Source organism: Micropterus dolomieu, linkage group LG21 (genome assembly GCF_021292245.1).
Source record: "Micropterus dolomieu isolate WLL.071019.BEF.003 ecotype Adirondacks linkage group LG21, ASM2129224v1, whole genome shotgun sequence".
NCBI lineage: Eukaryota > Metazoa > Chordata > Actinopteri > Centrarchiformes > Centrarchidae > Micropterus > Micropterus dolomieu.
The window spans coordinates 2,179,499-2,193,220 of NC_060170.1; the positions used below are offsets into that span (position 1 = coordinate 2,179,499).

General features: G+C 39.3%; 1 protein-coding gene across 1 annotated transcript in view; it reads right to left on the minus strand.

Annotated features, from left to right (window-relative positions):
* The window catches only part of LOC123959780 (voltage-dependent N-type calcium channel subunit alpha-1B-like), a 69,804-nt gene that overhangs the window by 47,243 nt on the left and 8,839 nt on the right, over positions 1-13,722 (minus strand). The window contains exons 2-4 of the mRNA XM_046034060.1: positions 10,015-10,118; positions 1,262-1,377; positions 998-1,084 (exon numbers count right to left, since the gene is read on the minus strand). Coding sequence (XP_045890016.1) covers positions 998-1,084; positions 1,262-1,377; positions 10,015-10,046 — 235 coding nt within the window. The 5' untranslated portion in view covers positions 10,047-10,118. The remainder of the gene's footprint in view (positions 1-997; positions 1,085-1,261; positions 1,378-10,014; positions 10,119-13,722) is intronic.

Below are 13,722 nucleotides of genomic sequence, written 5' to 3' on the forward strand. Positions count from 1 at the left end.
TTACTGTGTTGTGAAATGATAAATTAGTCTACCTTGTACATTGTGTTGTGCTTGTGTTTTTTTGCCAGTTTATTAAGTGCATTAGAGTGGGGGACAAAGCAATTCCACAGTAATCCCCCTGTAATATTGCTGTATAAAACACCTCTTTTTTTCGGAAGGTTGGCGGTTCGATCCCTGGCTCCCCCGGTTGCGTGTCGAAGTGTCCTTGGGCAAGATACTGAACCCCGATTTGCCCCTGGCGGCTATTCCGCCAGTGTATGAATGAGTGTGAATGTTAGTTTCCGTTTGAGCACTTAGGCTCAGTGTATGAATGTGTATGACTGGTGAATGCAGATGTAGTGTAAAAGCGCTTTGAGTGGTCGAAAAGACTAGAAAGGCGCTATACAAGTACGGAGCATTTACATTTGCATTTCATCTGCATCTACCTGTTTGTTGTTATTCATAAGCTGCTGTCCATTTACAATCTAGTAATACTAATAATACTAATAATGCTATGTCTTTATGAGCTCTTTTGTTACATAAGAGGCACTAAAGTGCTGCATGGTGCATACTGCTGATAATGAAGGATGACATCAGCAAAACTGTCCTGAGTTACCTTCCAGCCCCTATGACCTTGTGTTTTAAGCTCATGGTTAATTTGTAAAGAGCCAGTGTGAACATGAACCAGACCAGAAATAAAGGCAATAATGTATAATTTAACCCTTAGTGGTACTGTAGAGCTGTGTTGTTTGAAAATTGTTCTATTGCACAAGGATGCACAAATATGCTAAACGCACAAGGAGAGCATGATAAAGATTTCTGTTGACTATAGATGGGAGTAAGGCATACAGCTGGTGATGGTATTGTACATGTACATGTAATGTTTTGTTTTCTGGTATATTTAGCTAGTGAACACCTGATTATATCTCTAACATGGCACAAAATTGTAAAATTATATTTTTTTTTACATAAGTTTATCTTCTATCTTTACAATAATTCTGAAGATGGCAGTCCTTACCAGAGTTGTTGTGTTTCCTTTTGTACCATGCTCCATCCAGAGATTTCTCCTCTGCATTCTTGTCTTCCTCAGCCAGCATCACCTCTTCTGCAACACAAATACCACACCTGAACTAAATGTCAAAATTAAGTCACATTTGTGTCTAGTGTTTGAAATTTTTTTATTTAAATGTAACTGTAATGAGTTAGTGAGGAAATAGTAAGGGCTCACATTTGTAACTCACATTAGGTCGAAGGACTGTGTGTGTGTGTGTTTGTTTCTAACCTGCTTTGCAGATCCACTCTAGGTACCCAGTTAACTCTCTCTCTATTTGCTGCTGTCTGCGGAGCTTCAGGAATTCTTGCCTCTTCTCCACCCGCTCTCTCTCCTTGGCAAACTCCCTGTAGAAACCACAAAGAAACCACAAACACAAACATGAATGTTTATCCAATCTGACAAGCACACAGAGCCTGGATGACTTAACTTTGTTGACAAGAATACAGCAGGCTGGCTTCCTGCAGGTAAGACATATGTACTATCCTGTCACTTTGTGAAATAGGTGAACCATCAGAAGCAGGGTGGTCTCATGCTTAGACAACAAGCTGGAATCTGTCTACATGGAATGAGGCACTGATTAATCATTTCTCTCAACAATGACCATTGAAGTACCCAGTCCTGTGACATGGTCTTGAGTCAGACTCAAGTCCCTGATTTAATGACTTCAGACTTTACTTGAAATCAATCAATAAGTTCATTTGGACTTAAGCTTTTTGACATGGAAAGACTTGATATTCCCTCAGATGACCAAAGATATTAAATGAGGTTATAAGAAAGTGTGCAGCGTTTGAACTCATTTTCATTATCCTGACAGCATATACGGTACTTATCAGATTATCTCAGATAATCACTCAGATGTTAAGTCTCTGTTGTGGTCAACAAAATGGAAACTTTTTGGTTCAGAAATGACAAAAAGTCGTAAATGTGAATTATCATCACATAACATTTTTCCATGGAAAGTAGCTTAAAAAAACTGCCACTGGCTGCCATTACCTCATATATATGTGTGCTGTATATATCTAAATCTACCTGTAGTCAGCTGTTGTAAACTGTTGTGTAGTACCATGAATAAAGAGCACCCAGACACCAGAATGAAGTAACTCTTGTAAATAATGTTATGTAATAAAATAAATAATAAATCAAGTTAAGTCATTCATAATAAAAGCAAAGGATAATGGAGAAAGCTTAGTGGGACAGCCTGGTAGCCTTAGATTAAGGTTAATTCCAATATTTTTTAAACCTGGAATAACAGCCACTGTGTTATTTGACCCCAAAATATGTGAAAATAGGGCCCAGGTTTAAAAATACCAAAAATTACCCTTTAAATTTGGTGTATACTGGCTTTTATAGAACTCTAAATGCAAAGTTTGTGACTTGGACTTGGACAGGACATGGACAAACACAAGGATATGTACATATACAATACATCTACCCTCCAATTTAATTATACTTATTTATATTAATACAGGGGGAAATAATTAATCAAATGAAACTGATTGGGTAATTAATTTATTTATCTATTACGAAAATAAAATAAATGTTATCCTTACAGCCAATACAACAGTTCTTTGTACTAATATTACATTATTTTGTTATAGTATTCATTTGTTAAAGCTGAAAACATTATCTCAATTGCCTGGGTTAGGGTTATGTCATACCAATAAGACAATTCAATTCAAATTATCTAGGAGATGAAATATGCGATGGGAGGTGGAAAAAGAGAGGTGGAGAGAGACAGAGAGACCAATAAAGTAAGACAAAGAGAGAGAGAAAAAGCAAAAGGAAGTCCATAGAAATAACAGCGTGAGGAATCTCCAGTCTACCCCCACTGCTCAGTAATTGGTGTGTCTCCCACACAGCTGAGGGGGAAGCTCTATTCTGCATTGCAGTGGCTGGCTGCCTGCCTTTCTGCAAGTGTGTCTAAATCTAATTTTGTGGCTACCTATCTTTCTCTCCATAATATGTGTGCAGTGCATCCATTTGTTGGCTGGCTGAGTGTTCAGTGTGTGTGTATGTGTGTGTGTTCGTGTGTATATACGGAGAGATTGTGGCAGGCAGGATTCCCCAGCGTTGTAGCTGTTGCTTTCAGGCACATCTCACTCACCTACACACTGATGCATATGCCAGAAGTAGTATATATCATGACATAAACATTACACAAAGAGTAAGATTCACACTAGATAATTACAAGCTTCATACAACATGCAGGACACATATTTGTCTCAGACCAATTACAATATGGATATGTATAGAAACACTCCCAGATTCTCTACAAAAAAGGTGCTTTATTGCACTTCTGCTACAGTGTCATCAATCAACTGTATTCAATGCAAGTTAGTTGGTGAAGATAGATGGGATAAGCACTCTAAATACACACACACATATATATATATATATGTGTGTGTGTGTGTGTGTGTGTGTGTGTGTGTGTGTGTGTGTATGTGTATATGTGTATATATATATATATATATATACACACACACACACACACACACACATATATATATCTATATATATATAGATATATATATATATATAGATTATACAGCTGTTTCTAAGGTTTCTGAGTTGGAAGATAAATCTGTACCAGTTGAGGGCAGAAGATGACAGATTTGATCTCTCATTATTAGAATTTTATCATGAAGTCTTTACTACTGAGGGGAATATATGGCTCAAAAAAGCTGTGAATCTCTGTCAGCCTGGCTATAGAGCTGAAAAGAAACCTGGGGTTGTTCTTATTTTCCTCTATTAACGACGAGTAGTATGCTGCTCTGGCATTACGGAGGGCCTTTCTATAATTTTAAAGACTATCTTGACAGATTAAACAAAATTCTTCCAGATCTGTGGAACACCAGCGACGCGAAGGCAACACGAAGGAATTCACGTGAGTTGAATATTTTCAATTAAAGGGAGAAATTCGTTGAGATTGTCTGTATGTCACCGACAGCTTCAGAGCGTTGTGTGGAGAGGGCCAGGTAGAGCGGGCGATTGAAAATCTGCTGGCCGGCTGAGAGCTGCTAAACTTGGGCTAGAGAAGCAGGGAGCAGAGCTCCAGCTTTTGGGGAGGAAAAGGGAGGAGCTCGGAGTAAACTGCTTTTATTAAAATAGCTTTTGAATTTAGTTTTTCGGATTACAACGTTGAATTATCTTCACTCGAGCTTCTCAGCAGCTAGATTCCGTGCACTGGTTCCAGTGTTGTTAGCGTTGTATGGCACTACTTCATATTTATATAAAATTCCAGCAATAGGAATTAAAAAGTTATTTAAGAGTGGGTAGATAAAAAGGGATTCTGTGGAAAGACTACTAAATGTTCAGTTTCAATGCCATATGCTAGTCGAGGGTGTGGTTATAACAGTGAGTCAGTTTATGAACATTGAAAGAAGCCAACTGTATCTAATAATGAGATAAACGCAGTACTAAGGCTATAATTATACTTCCACATCCATATTAAAATCACCTATTTTATCTGTTTTAAGGACTAAACTTGATAGAAACTCATAAAAATATCAGAATATGGATCAGGTGCTCGGTACACTATAACAAATAGAATTGGCTGCAGTGTTTTCCATGTTGGGTATAATAGACTAAGAACAAGGCTTTCGATGAGTTATAATTTAGTTTAAAACTGATTTATAGGCTTGAGTTGAAAACTCAACTCCACCTCCTCATCCAGTGCCTCAAGGAATGTGAGTGTTCAACGCAACAAATAACTACACTTGTTACATGCACTATTTTCACTAAAGGAGGATCTCTTGTCCCTGGCCATGTACACCCGAACGCCCCATTCCCTCTCCGATAACTACAATGGGTTGTGTCGCTATTATGACCGGCGTGCTGTGAACATTTGGTGATCGTTCCATCTGGCTGGATGGATTTTACACCTGACCCACGCAACTTAACTAGAATAATATTATCAAATATTATTAATATCTCTATACGTTTTCTTTCATTACGGCTGTGTCTCCTCCTTACAAAAATAACAGCAGCCATCTCTGCGCAACACTTGAAGGTTTGCACCTTCCTTTCAAACGTATTACAGTAAATACAGATGCTGTTGCACTCACATGAAATTGCGTTTAGGCTTGGTAGATCACATTGCATGTAGTAAATAAATGTATTTGCATGTTACCCTTCCATTACTTTGCACAATAAAATTGAAACGCCCCAAATTGCATAAACACAAAAGTACTAAATGAACAACAGGTGGTATCTTGCACTTTTGAAAGACGTCATTCTGCGTGCACACCGTTAGTAGATCGGATTACGTGTTAATTGGCTGATGATATTAAGTTTGCACACATTTTTACTCATGCAAACCTTTAGTAAATCTGGCCTCATGAGTGCTTGAGCAGAACTACTGTAAGATTAAATGTACAGTGGAAAATTAGCCACTGTAATTAAGAATCAAACACATTTAGCAAAAAATTGCAACCAACTCACAAGTACCAGAAATGGAAATGACTCAATACGCTTACGTCAGCCAACCAGCTAGCTACACCAGCATGCAGGGAGCAAGCAAACTTTCTTCAAAAGTGGCCAAGCCGTACAATTCTCAAACATATCCCCAGGGCGGACAACACTGTGGATGCCTTAAGTAAAGACCTGTTTGCCAGCTCTGTGAGCGATATGAGAATCTTTTGTCAGAAGGCCTTAAATAATAAGGGACACTCTTTTGAGGACAACAATGTTCATATTCTGGATAGGGAGAATAGATGGTCTGAAAGAGGAGTGAAAGAAGCCATTTATACCAGAGTAGATAAACCATCTCTCAAGTACTAAAATCTAAAATCTACTCAGGTAGATTTATTTACAGAGTGATTGTCACAGCCCGGCTTATGGACTGTAACAACAACAGGAGACACACAGGTAAACTAAGTAACAAAGTGATTTATTAATAGAGTGAGCAAAAGATGAACTGAGTTGTGGGAAGAAGGCTCTGAGACCAGCTTTGGGTGGGTAGCTGCGTCCTCCAGCAAACAATTACAGGCAGGAAGGCGGCAACTTCAAACAGCCAATGGTCTCTGGCAGGTAGAGACCCACAAAAGCCACTTACACCACAAAACGACAAAGCTCTATACACTGGGAAACAAATACAGAATCGGCCGCAGTGTAGTTACCACTGAAGATTTACTGATGAACTGGCGAGTAGTGGGTGAAGAGCTGGTGTATGCAGGATGAGCCACAAGTGAGAGTTGCTGCCAGTGGTGTCAGGAGAGAGGGAGCCAGAGCGACATGCCCACAACCACACACACTGACAGGACATGACAGACAAAAACTGACAGAGACAGTAGGGAGGTGAAAAAGAGGAAAGAAGGGGATGGAAGAGCTGGGTCTGCCACTTTTGCATAAACATCTTTAAGGTCTTCTTCCAAACATCATCCAGCTTCATTTGCTTCAAGAATATACATAGATGTCATTTCAATGTAGAAATGGGTGCTAAATGTGTCTATCCTGTGGGGTTTATGGAGCTATGCATTGTCAGGCAAAAGAGCGACGAGGAACACGATGTGAAGTGACATAATTCCTGTCCTGTCCTACAGTACATAAAATCATTCCCAGTTAAAACCATGCAAAGTGCATTGATGTACATAGTACATATATCGCAATAGTGATCTATGCAGAAAAATTGCGGACACAGTGGGTGGTTAACAGTTCCAATTTAGAGACCACAAGCTTTTAATTGCTGCTAGAATAGAATCTCTACATACATTCCTCATGGGGATTATGTATGACGTCACTTGGGAATATCCATTGACATGAGTATGGGATTTCTTTCTTTTTTCTGTCATATACAGTAGTTAGCTGTATAGCAAACGTAAAGATAGTAGTAGTAAAGTAGTTTAAAAAAATGCTAGCTTTTTAGTGAGGTTAAAATCTCGTGTGTGTGTGTGTGTGTACACACATACACACAGATAGACCATGGTGATGACATACTTGCAGCTCAGCATTTGCCACTTGTGTTGCTTTGTAAACTGGGGAGCGAATACACAATTACACTGAAAGGCTCTGCACACATGTACTGTATTAACTCTGCTGATGGTGGCAGACTCACATAATCATGTGAATTTATATTTTAATAAAACCTTATGAATATTACATTGGAGCTGCCACAAATGTGGAACTCACCTAAATAAGTAAATGCAAGTGAAGCACACACTCTGGAAGAAGGGAAAATGTGGAATGTTTGAATGCAAGTTATAGAGCACCTCAAAGCACCACAAGAGTTTAGACTGTGGTGTCTTTGTTTTAGCCTGGGTAACTTGCTGCATGCAGTACCAGTATTACCTCCAAGGCCAAAAGCTAACATATCAATGGCTAACTGTATTAGTTTGTGAGGTTATATTAATAGAGGCCCACACAACAAGAATATTATCCATTGTGTAGTATTTATTGGATTTGAGAAAGGTTACACTCTAGCAACCCCAGTAATGTTACCTGAGATGGCGTTACAATCACATTAGTTAGTCCTCATTCTAAAAACCTTTTCTCTTTTAATGTGTAGAGAACATGGTGACTGCAATTTTACCTATTTCATTGAAAAAGGAATTAACCTTTCCTGATTCTGCTGTTCTCATAACCTTCAGGTCACAAAACAAGCCCTACCAGGACTCAAGGAGGCACTGACCTTTTTAAGGGCCAGTATCCCAGGCTCAGGATGAGACAACTTTTTTTGCAACTCAAAATCTCATGTACACTAATTGATATATGATATTTAGTTAGCTATATAGAAAGAACGGGAAGCGTTTAGTCAAAATGCTGATTTTGATGCTGCGACAATAGGAACATAAAGGGAAATAAATAAATGCTCCCATTAAATGCACAAAAAATACAGTAAATAAATAAATGTAGGCAGTAATTAAATTATACAATGAGACATAAAGGTATATATCTCTTTTAATTAGCTACTTTATTTGCCTTTGTAATAATTACCTTATTTATTTATTGTGACTTTATTTATTAATTATTTATTTTTTAATGTATTTATGTGTGTTTTAATATTTGTGTGTGTTTAATTCTTCCTTTGCATTTCCTACTCTATTTATTTCCACGATGGTTATATATTTCTGCCTGCTACATTTCTCTATGCATTTCTGCCTCATTATGCAAATGAAGAGGGGCTATGTCTCAAGGGGTCAACGTATCGCCTATTGGTGGATCAGTCAGACGGCAGAGGTCAACTCTAAACTCACACATCAACAAGCCTTGCTTCCCACACGTTCCCCCATGTGTGAGGCCACATTACCAGATGACCTTAACACGTTTTATGCTCGCTTTGATCTCCTCAACAAGGAGTCAGCTGTAGTCTACTCCAGAGGACCGGCCACTGTCAGTATCGACAGCAGATATGAGGAGAGTCCTGCTGAGAGTGAGGAGCTACCGGCTGCTGCTAAATGTGTAGGCTATCTAAATATGGCGACATATGTGTAGCCAGGTGAACCAGGGGTACAGAGTTGTGTACAGTGTTACATGGGTTACATTGTTATGTAATTGCTGGTGGGATTACTGCTGCGATAACGTTCCTCTCTATTTAATGACACTGTCACTTTAAGACATGGGACGGATCGCACAAGAGGGTAGAGTTTCCGGCGGGACACGGGGAAAAACATCCAAACAAAAGAAAAACTAAAAGAAAACACAAGAAGATCGGCAGACGAAAGAGGAAACTGACTTGCGGACCAAGCAGCACGGTGGCCTAGTTGATAGCACTGGGGCCTCACAGCTAGAAGGTCCTGAATTTTGACGAAATTATGTTAATTTAAATTTTCATATTATGTAATAATACATTTTTAGTACAACAATTCCTCTACCAATTATACAGAATCGTCTTGGCTATGGTCCTGTTTTCAGCATATCCTCTCATCAGTTTTAATACGTTTAATAGTGCTGACCTGAGGATATTACTGCTGTAGTGGCAGAGAACGAGAATCAATGCAGCCATTCTGGCGTGTTGTTTTGGACTCATCTTAGTTAATAATGTGAATAAAAACGTAGAGTTACATATCATGAACATTTGGACCTAGACATAAATAAAATCCTTGTAAGCATACAAGGTTGGTAGGTTAATCGTCACAATATAACAGGTAATAGAGTGAAATTGAGCAGTCCCTTCTGCTACATGGCAGACAATAAACATTAATACAGAATCAATTTTAAAAAATGGTACACAGAAATAAACTAATCAATGGAGCAGTGCTGAGGATGAATTAATTAGTAGGAGTTTAAGAGTCTGTTAGCTTGGGGGAAAGAAGCTGCTCTGTAGTCTGGTGGTGTGGCAGCAGAAACTTCTATATCTCTTCCCAGAAGGCAGCAGGGTGAACAGGCTGTGGCTGGGTGGGTACTGTCCTTTAGTATCCTTTGGGCTCTCCGTAGGCACCTCACCTCACCGATATCACTGATGCTCGGAAGATGGGTACCAATGATCTTGTGAGCAGTTTTAATCACCCGCTGCAGAGCCCTCCGGTCCTGGGCTGTGCACATCCCATGCATAGTCGTTTCTGAGCTTTCTTCACCAGCATGGAGATGTGAAATGACCACATCAGGTTCTCTGTGATGCTGATTCCCAGGAACCTGAAACTATTCACTTGCTCCACCCCAGCTCCACTGAGGTAGACAGGAGTGTGTGTCTTTATCTCCTTCTTCCTAAAATCAAATCTCCTTAGTTTTTCTGACGTTGAGCAGTAGGTTGTTCTCTAAGCACCACTCTACAAGATTACGAATTTCCTCCCGATATGAAGTCTCAATGTTGTTTGAAATCCTGATGATGGTGGTGTCATCCGCAAACTTCACAACAGAGTTCTCTCAAGAGACTACTCCACTGCATGCAGCAATAGCGCTCTTACTATAGTTTGCTTTACAGATTGAATATGGCATACAGCAAGATAAATATAGGAAAATACCAATAAAACAGCATCTAATTTTATTTGATGTTGGGGAAAGGCATCCAATGCTCCACTCAGGACATCCACACAGTTTGTACTCACCCTGACAGCACACCTAGCACCAGGTTGAGCATGAAGAAGGAACCGATGATGATTAGGGGGATGAAGTACAGCCAGTTCCACGTGTTCCCTGAGGCATCGTTAGCCTAAACAACATGCAGAGACAAAAAATAAAACAGTTTACAGTAAGACAACTGTGGAATATCACCAGACTTTCACATAATTCACATAGAGGCATCAGATTCTACCTGACCATAACAAACTGTATAATGTAATGACTATAGCTTCACGGAAGTAATTAGACACCCAAAAATTACCCCTATATAGGGCAGTGGATCGTTAATTTTTATTGATATTGATACCCTTATTGAGACTGCTTAACGATCCAATTCTTTATCGATACCACTATCAATACTTTACTATTATTTAGTGATGGTTATTGGGTAAGACCAAACGGGCATGAGGTAGGCCTGCATGGTATGAGGAAAATATTCAATGTGCGATAACGTTATATATTGAGATGACATATCGCTTGTGATAAATAAACATAGTGAAGTGTAAATATTAACTGCCTGGTTGTTTTTAATTTAATATTTTAAATACAGCTAAATGTTGTTTCTAGACAGCAGAAAAGTTACTCAATAACTTTATCTGACATCACAAGTAGTGAGTGACGTTCAGAAAGAATAACATCAGTCTGTATCAGTCCCTCCTCCTCTCTCACTGGCTGCAGGTAATGTTACCAGGTAGAGGGAGGAGGGGCTGGTTTGTCTCAGCCAGCAGCTGAGTTTTTAAGACTACAGACCAGTCTGTGCTCTATTTAGCCTGTTTTTCACATTTGGCTAATGCCAAGCTAGCGTTAGCTGTGCTTGCATAAAACATACAGGATGAGATACTGAGGACAGAGATGTTTAAATTAACCATTTCTACATGTTTAACGTTACCTTACAGACAGGTGTATTGATAAAGTATTGTCTTTTTACTTGTGAAGGTTTTATTGCACGTACTTACAGTAACGAGCGTAGCTGTCATCAACTAACGTTACAGTAGTTTGGAGCTAACTTAACCCTCACCGTATTCCACTGCGAAGGCGCAGCCTCTCGCTCTGCTGCCTGTGTGTGTGTGTGTGGGAGCCGACAGACAGCAGGCAGAGACTGCAGCCTGATGATTTTCTTATCCATTGCGTTACAAATTAAATCACATTTGACGCTCCAGACATAACGTTACATCATAGCCAGCAAGTCTTGATAGCAGTATCGATAAGCTCGAACCTTATTGATTTTCGGGTTTTGAGAAATTTTGGAACCGGGTCGTTTTGGAACCGGGTCTCGATCCCCATCCCTACCCATATATGTGGTTTTTTAACATGTTATTCCAAACCATGGGCTGGCTACTGGTTTCAAGCTTCCACCAGATGTTGGAACTTGACAGCAAGGATTTGCTCCCATTCAGCCCCAAGCAGGTCTTTCTTAATTAAATTTAGTCTAACTCCTCCCATACTCCCGCTTAGCAGCACAGAGGATATTAGTGCAGACCATCTGCAGATCCAACTAACAGCAAAGCTAGTTTGCGGGCAAGGTTAGAAACGGGGTATACACACAGGTTCTATGTTACTATAAATATTTTATATACTGGTAGCTATTATATATTGGTGTCCTGTTTAAAAAAAGCCCCCCAAAAAGTTTCCTCAGATGCACTTATCTGACTTTTAAGTCCCCAGATCTCTTTTCATGGAACCATTAAAAACAGCTTTTTTGTGTGGGAGTATAATGAAGAAACACGCGATAAAGTTTGAGAGAAAGCAACACAAAAGTAAAATTGCTACAGTTTGGAAGGTTACAACATTTCCAGCCAACAAGAGCTGCAGACCAGCTGCAGGACTCAGGTCTGAGTCCTGCAGCTGGTCCAGTATTTAGCTTAACTCCATCAGCTGTTCGCTGTGAACACACTACTGCACCTGGCTCCTATTTCCGAGCAATACATTTACCGCCAAGTGTTGCAGAGATGGCTACTGTTATCGTTGTGAGGAGACACAGCCATAATGAAAGAAGATTCCAGCATACTGTATCTGTTTCTGCTGGGTTTTGCTGTCCCAAGTACTTGTGCAATCTTAGGCAGGATGGGCAGGTACATAGGATTTCCACATAATCAGGACACACTGAAACAAACCAAGGTTTTTACACAGTGGCTGCTTTCGCTCCTGACCCTCCATGGCGGAAACCATTAAAATACGCAAAACCCTCATTTAAATTCTGCTACCTCCATTGTGTTTGCTCCTGTTGTCATCTGTGCAATAATCCTTAGTAAATCACCCTTAACATGTACTACAATTACACGTGCAATATTTTAGAATGCACATGCAATTTAGTACTCTTTATTCAGGATGTTAGTAAATCCGGCCCCAATTATGTAGAGAGGAGTGTCCACATACTTTTGGCCATATACAGTGGAATCCGTTGAGAGAAACATGATGCTTAGTGGGTTCAAAGGCATTATAGCTTTGCATCTTGATGGTATAAAGAGAACATCCAAACCTTTGAAAAACCATAATCATAGTGATAATGGAAACAAAAGAGCTGAGCTGTACTTGCCTTCTCATTTAGCTGCGGGGTTACAACTGTACTGAAGAGAAAAATGCAAGGATTCCCTGCTATGATGGTTACCCTCACTTTACTCTGTCTCTATTGTAAAATCCCTGGCTCCCTTTGAAAATACAAGACAATATGATGGGTATTGGTGTTGTTGTGGAGGAGACGTGTGCTTGTTTGTGTGTGTGTATGGTTTTGCTAATAAAGCAGTAATGTCAGAACCAGCATTCACAATCTGAGGTTCATGTTCTCCATTGTTACTGTATCAATGTTTACAGAATTCCTTCACAGCGGGCACACACACTCAGATTATAACTTTGGGAGATTACTTTGATTGCTGGAAATTATCTGGTGATAAACTCATTTAATGAAACCCATTGTTTATTATTCAAAAGTGTGTGTGTTAATATTTTAAAGGTTTCTCAGATAGGAATAATCTCATTATTGCTCTAACCTGTTAACATGGGTGCATGTTAAAAAGCAAATGTGTGCTGCTCATGCAGGCAGTGTGGCCCTGGCATAAGTGTTCTACAAACTGGGCACACACAATTTGATATGTATATATATGAAATTCTGTGCCAAGTACATATAAATAGCTTGGGAGAGCTAAACATCTATATATCTATATCTATCTATCTGTCTATATCTATATATCTATATATACAGTGGGTACGGAAAGTATTCAGACCCCTTTAAATTTTTCACTCTTTGTTTCATTTCAGCCATTTTCCAAAAATCAAAAAAGTTCATTTTATTTCTCAGTAATGTACACTCAGCACCCCATCTTGACAGAAAAAAACAGAAATGTAGAAATTTTTGCAAATTTATTAAAAAAGAAAAACTGAAATATCACATGGTCATAAGTATTCAGACCCTTTGCAGTGACACTCATATTTAACTCAGGTGCTGTCTATTTCTTCTGATCATCCTTGAGATGGTTCTACACCTTCATTTGAGTCCAGCTGTGTTTGATTATACTGATTGGACTTGATTAGGAAAGCCACACACCTGTCTATATAAGACCTTACAGCTCACAGTGCATGTCAGAGCAAATGAGAATCATGAGGTCAAAGGAACTGCCTGAAGAGCTCAGAGACAGAATTGTGGCAAGGCACAGATCTGGCCAAGGTTACAAAAAAATTTCTGCTGCACTTAAGGTTCC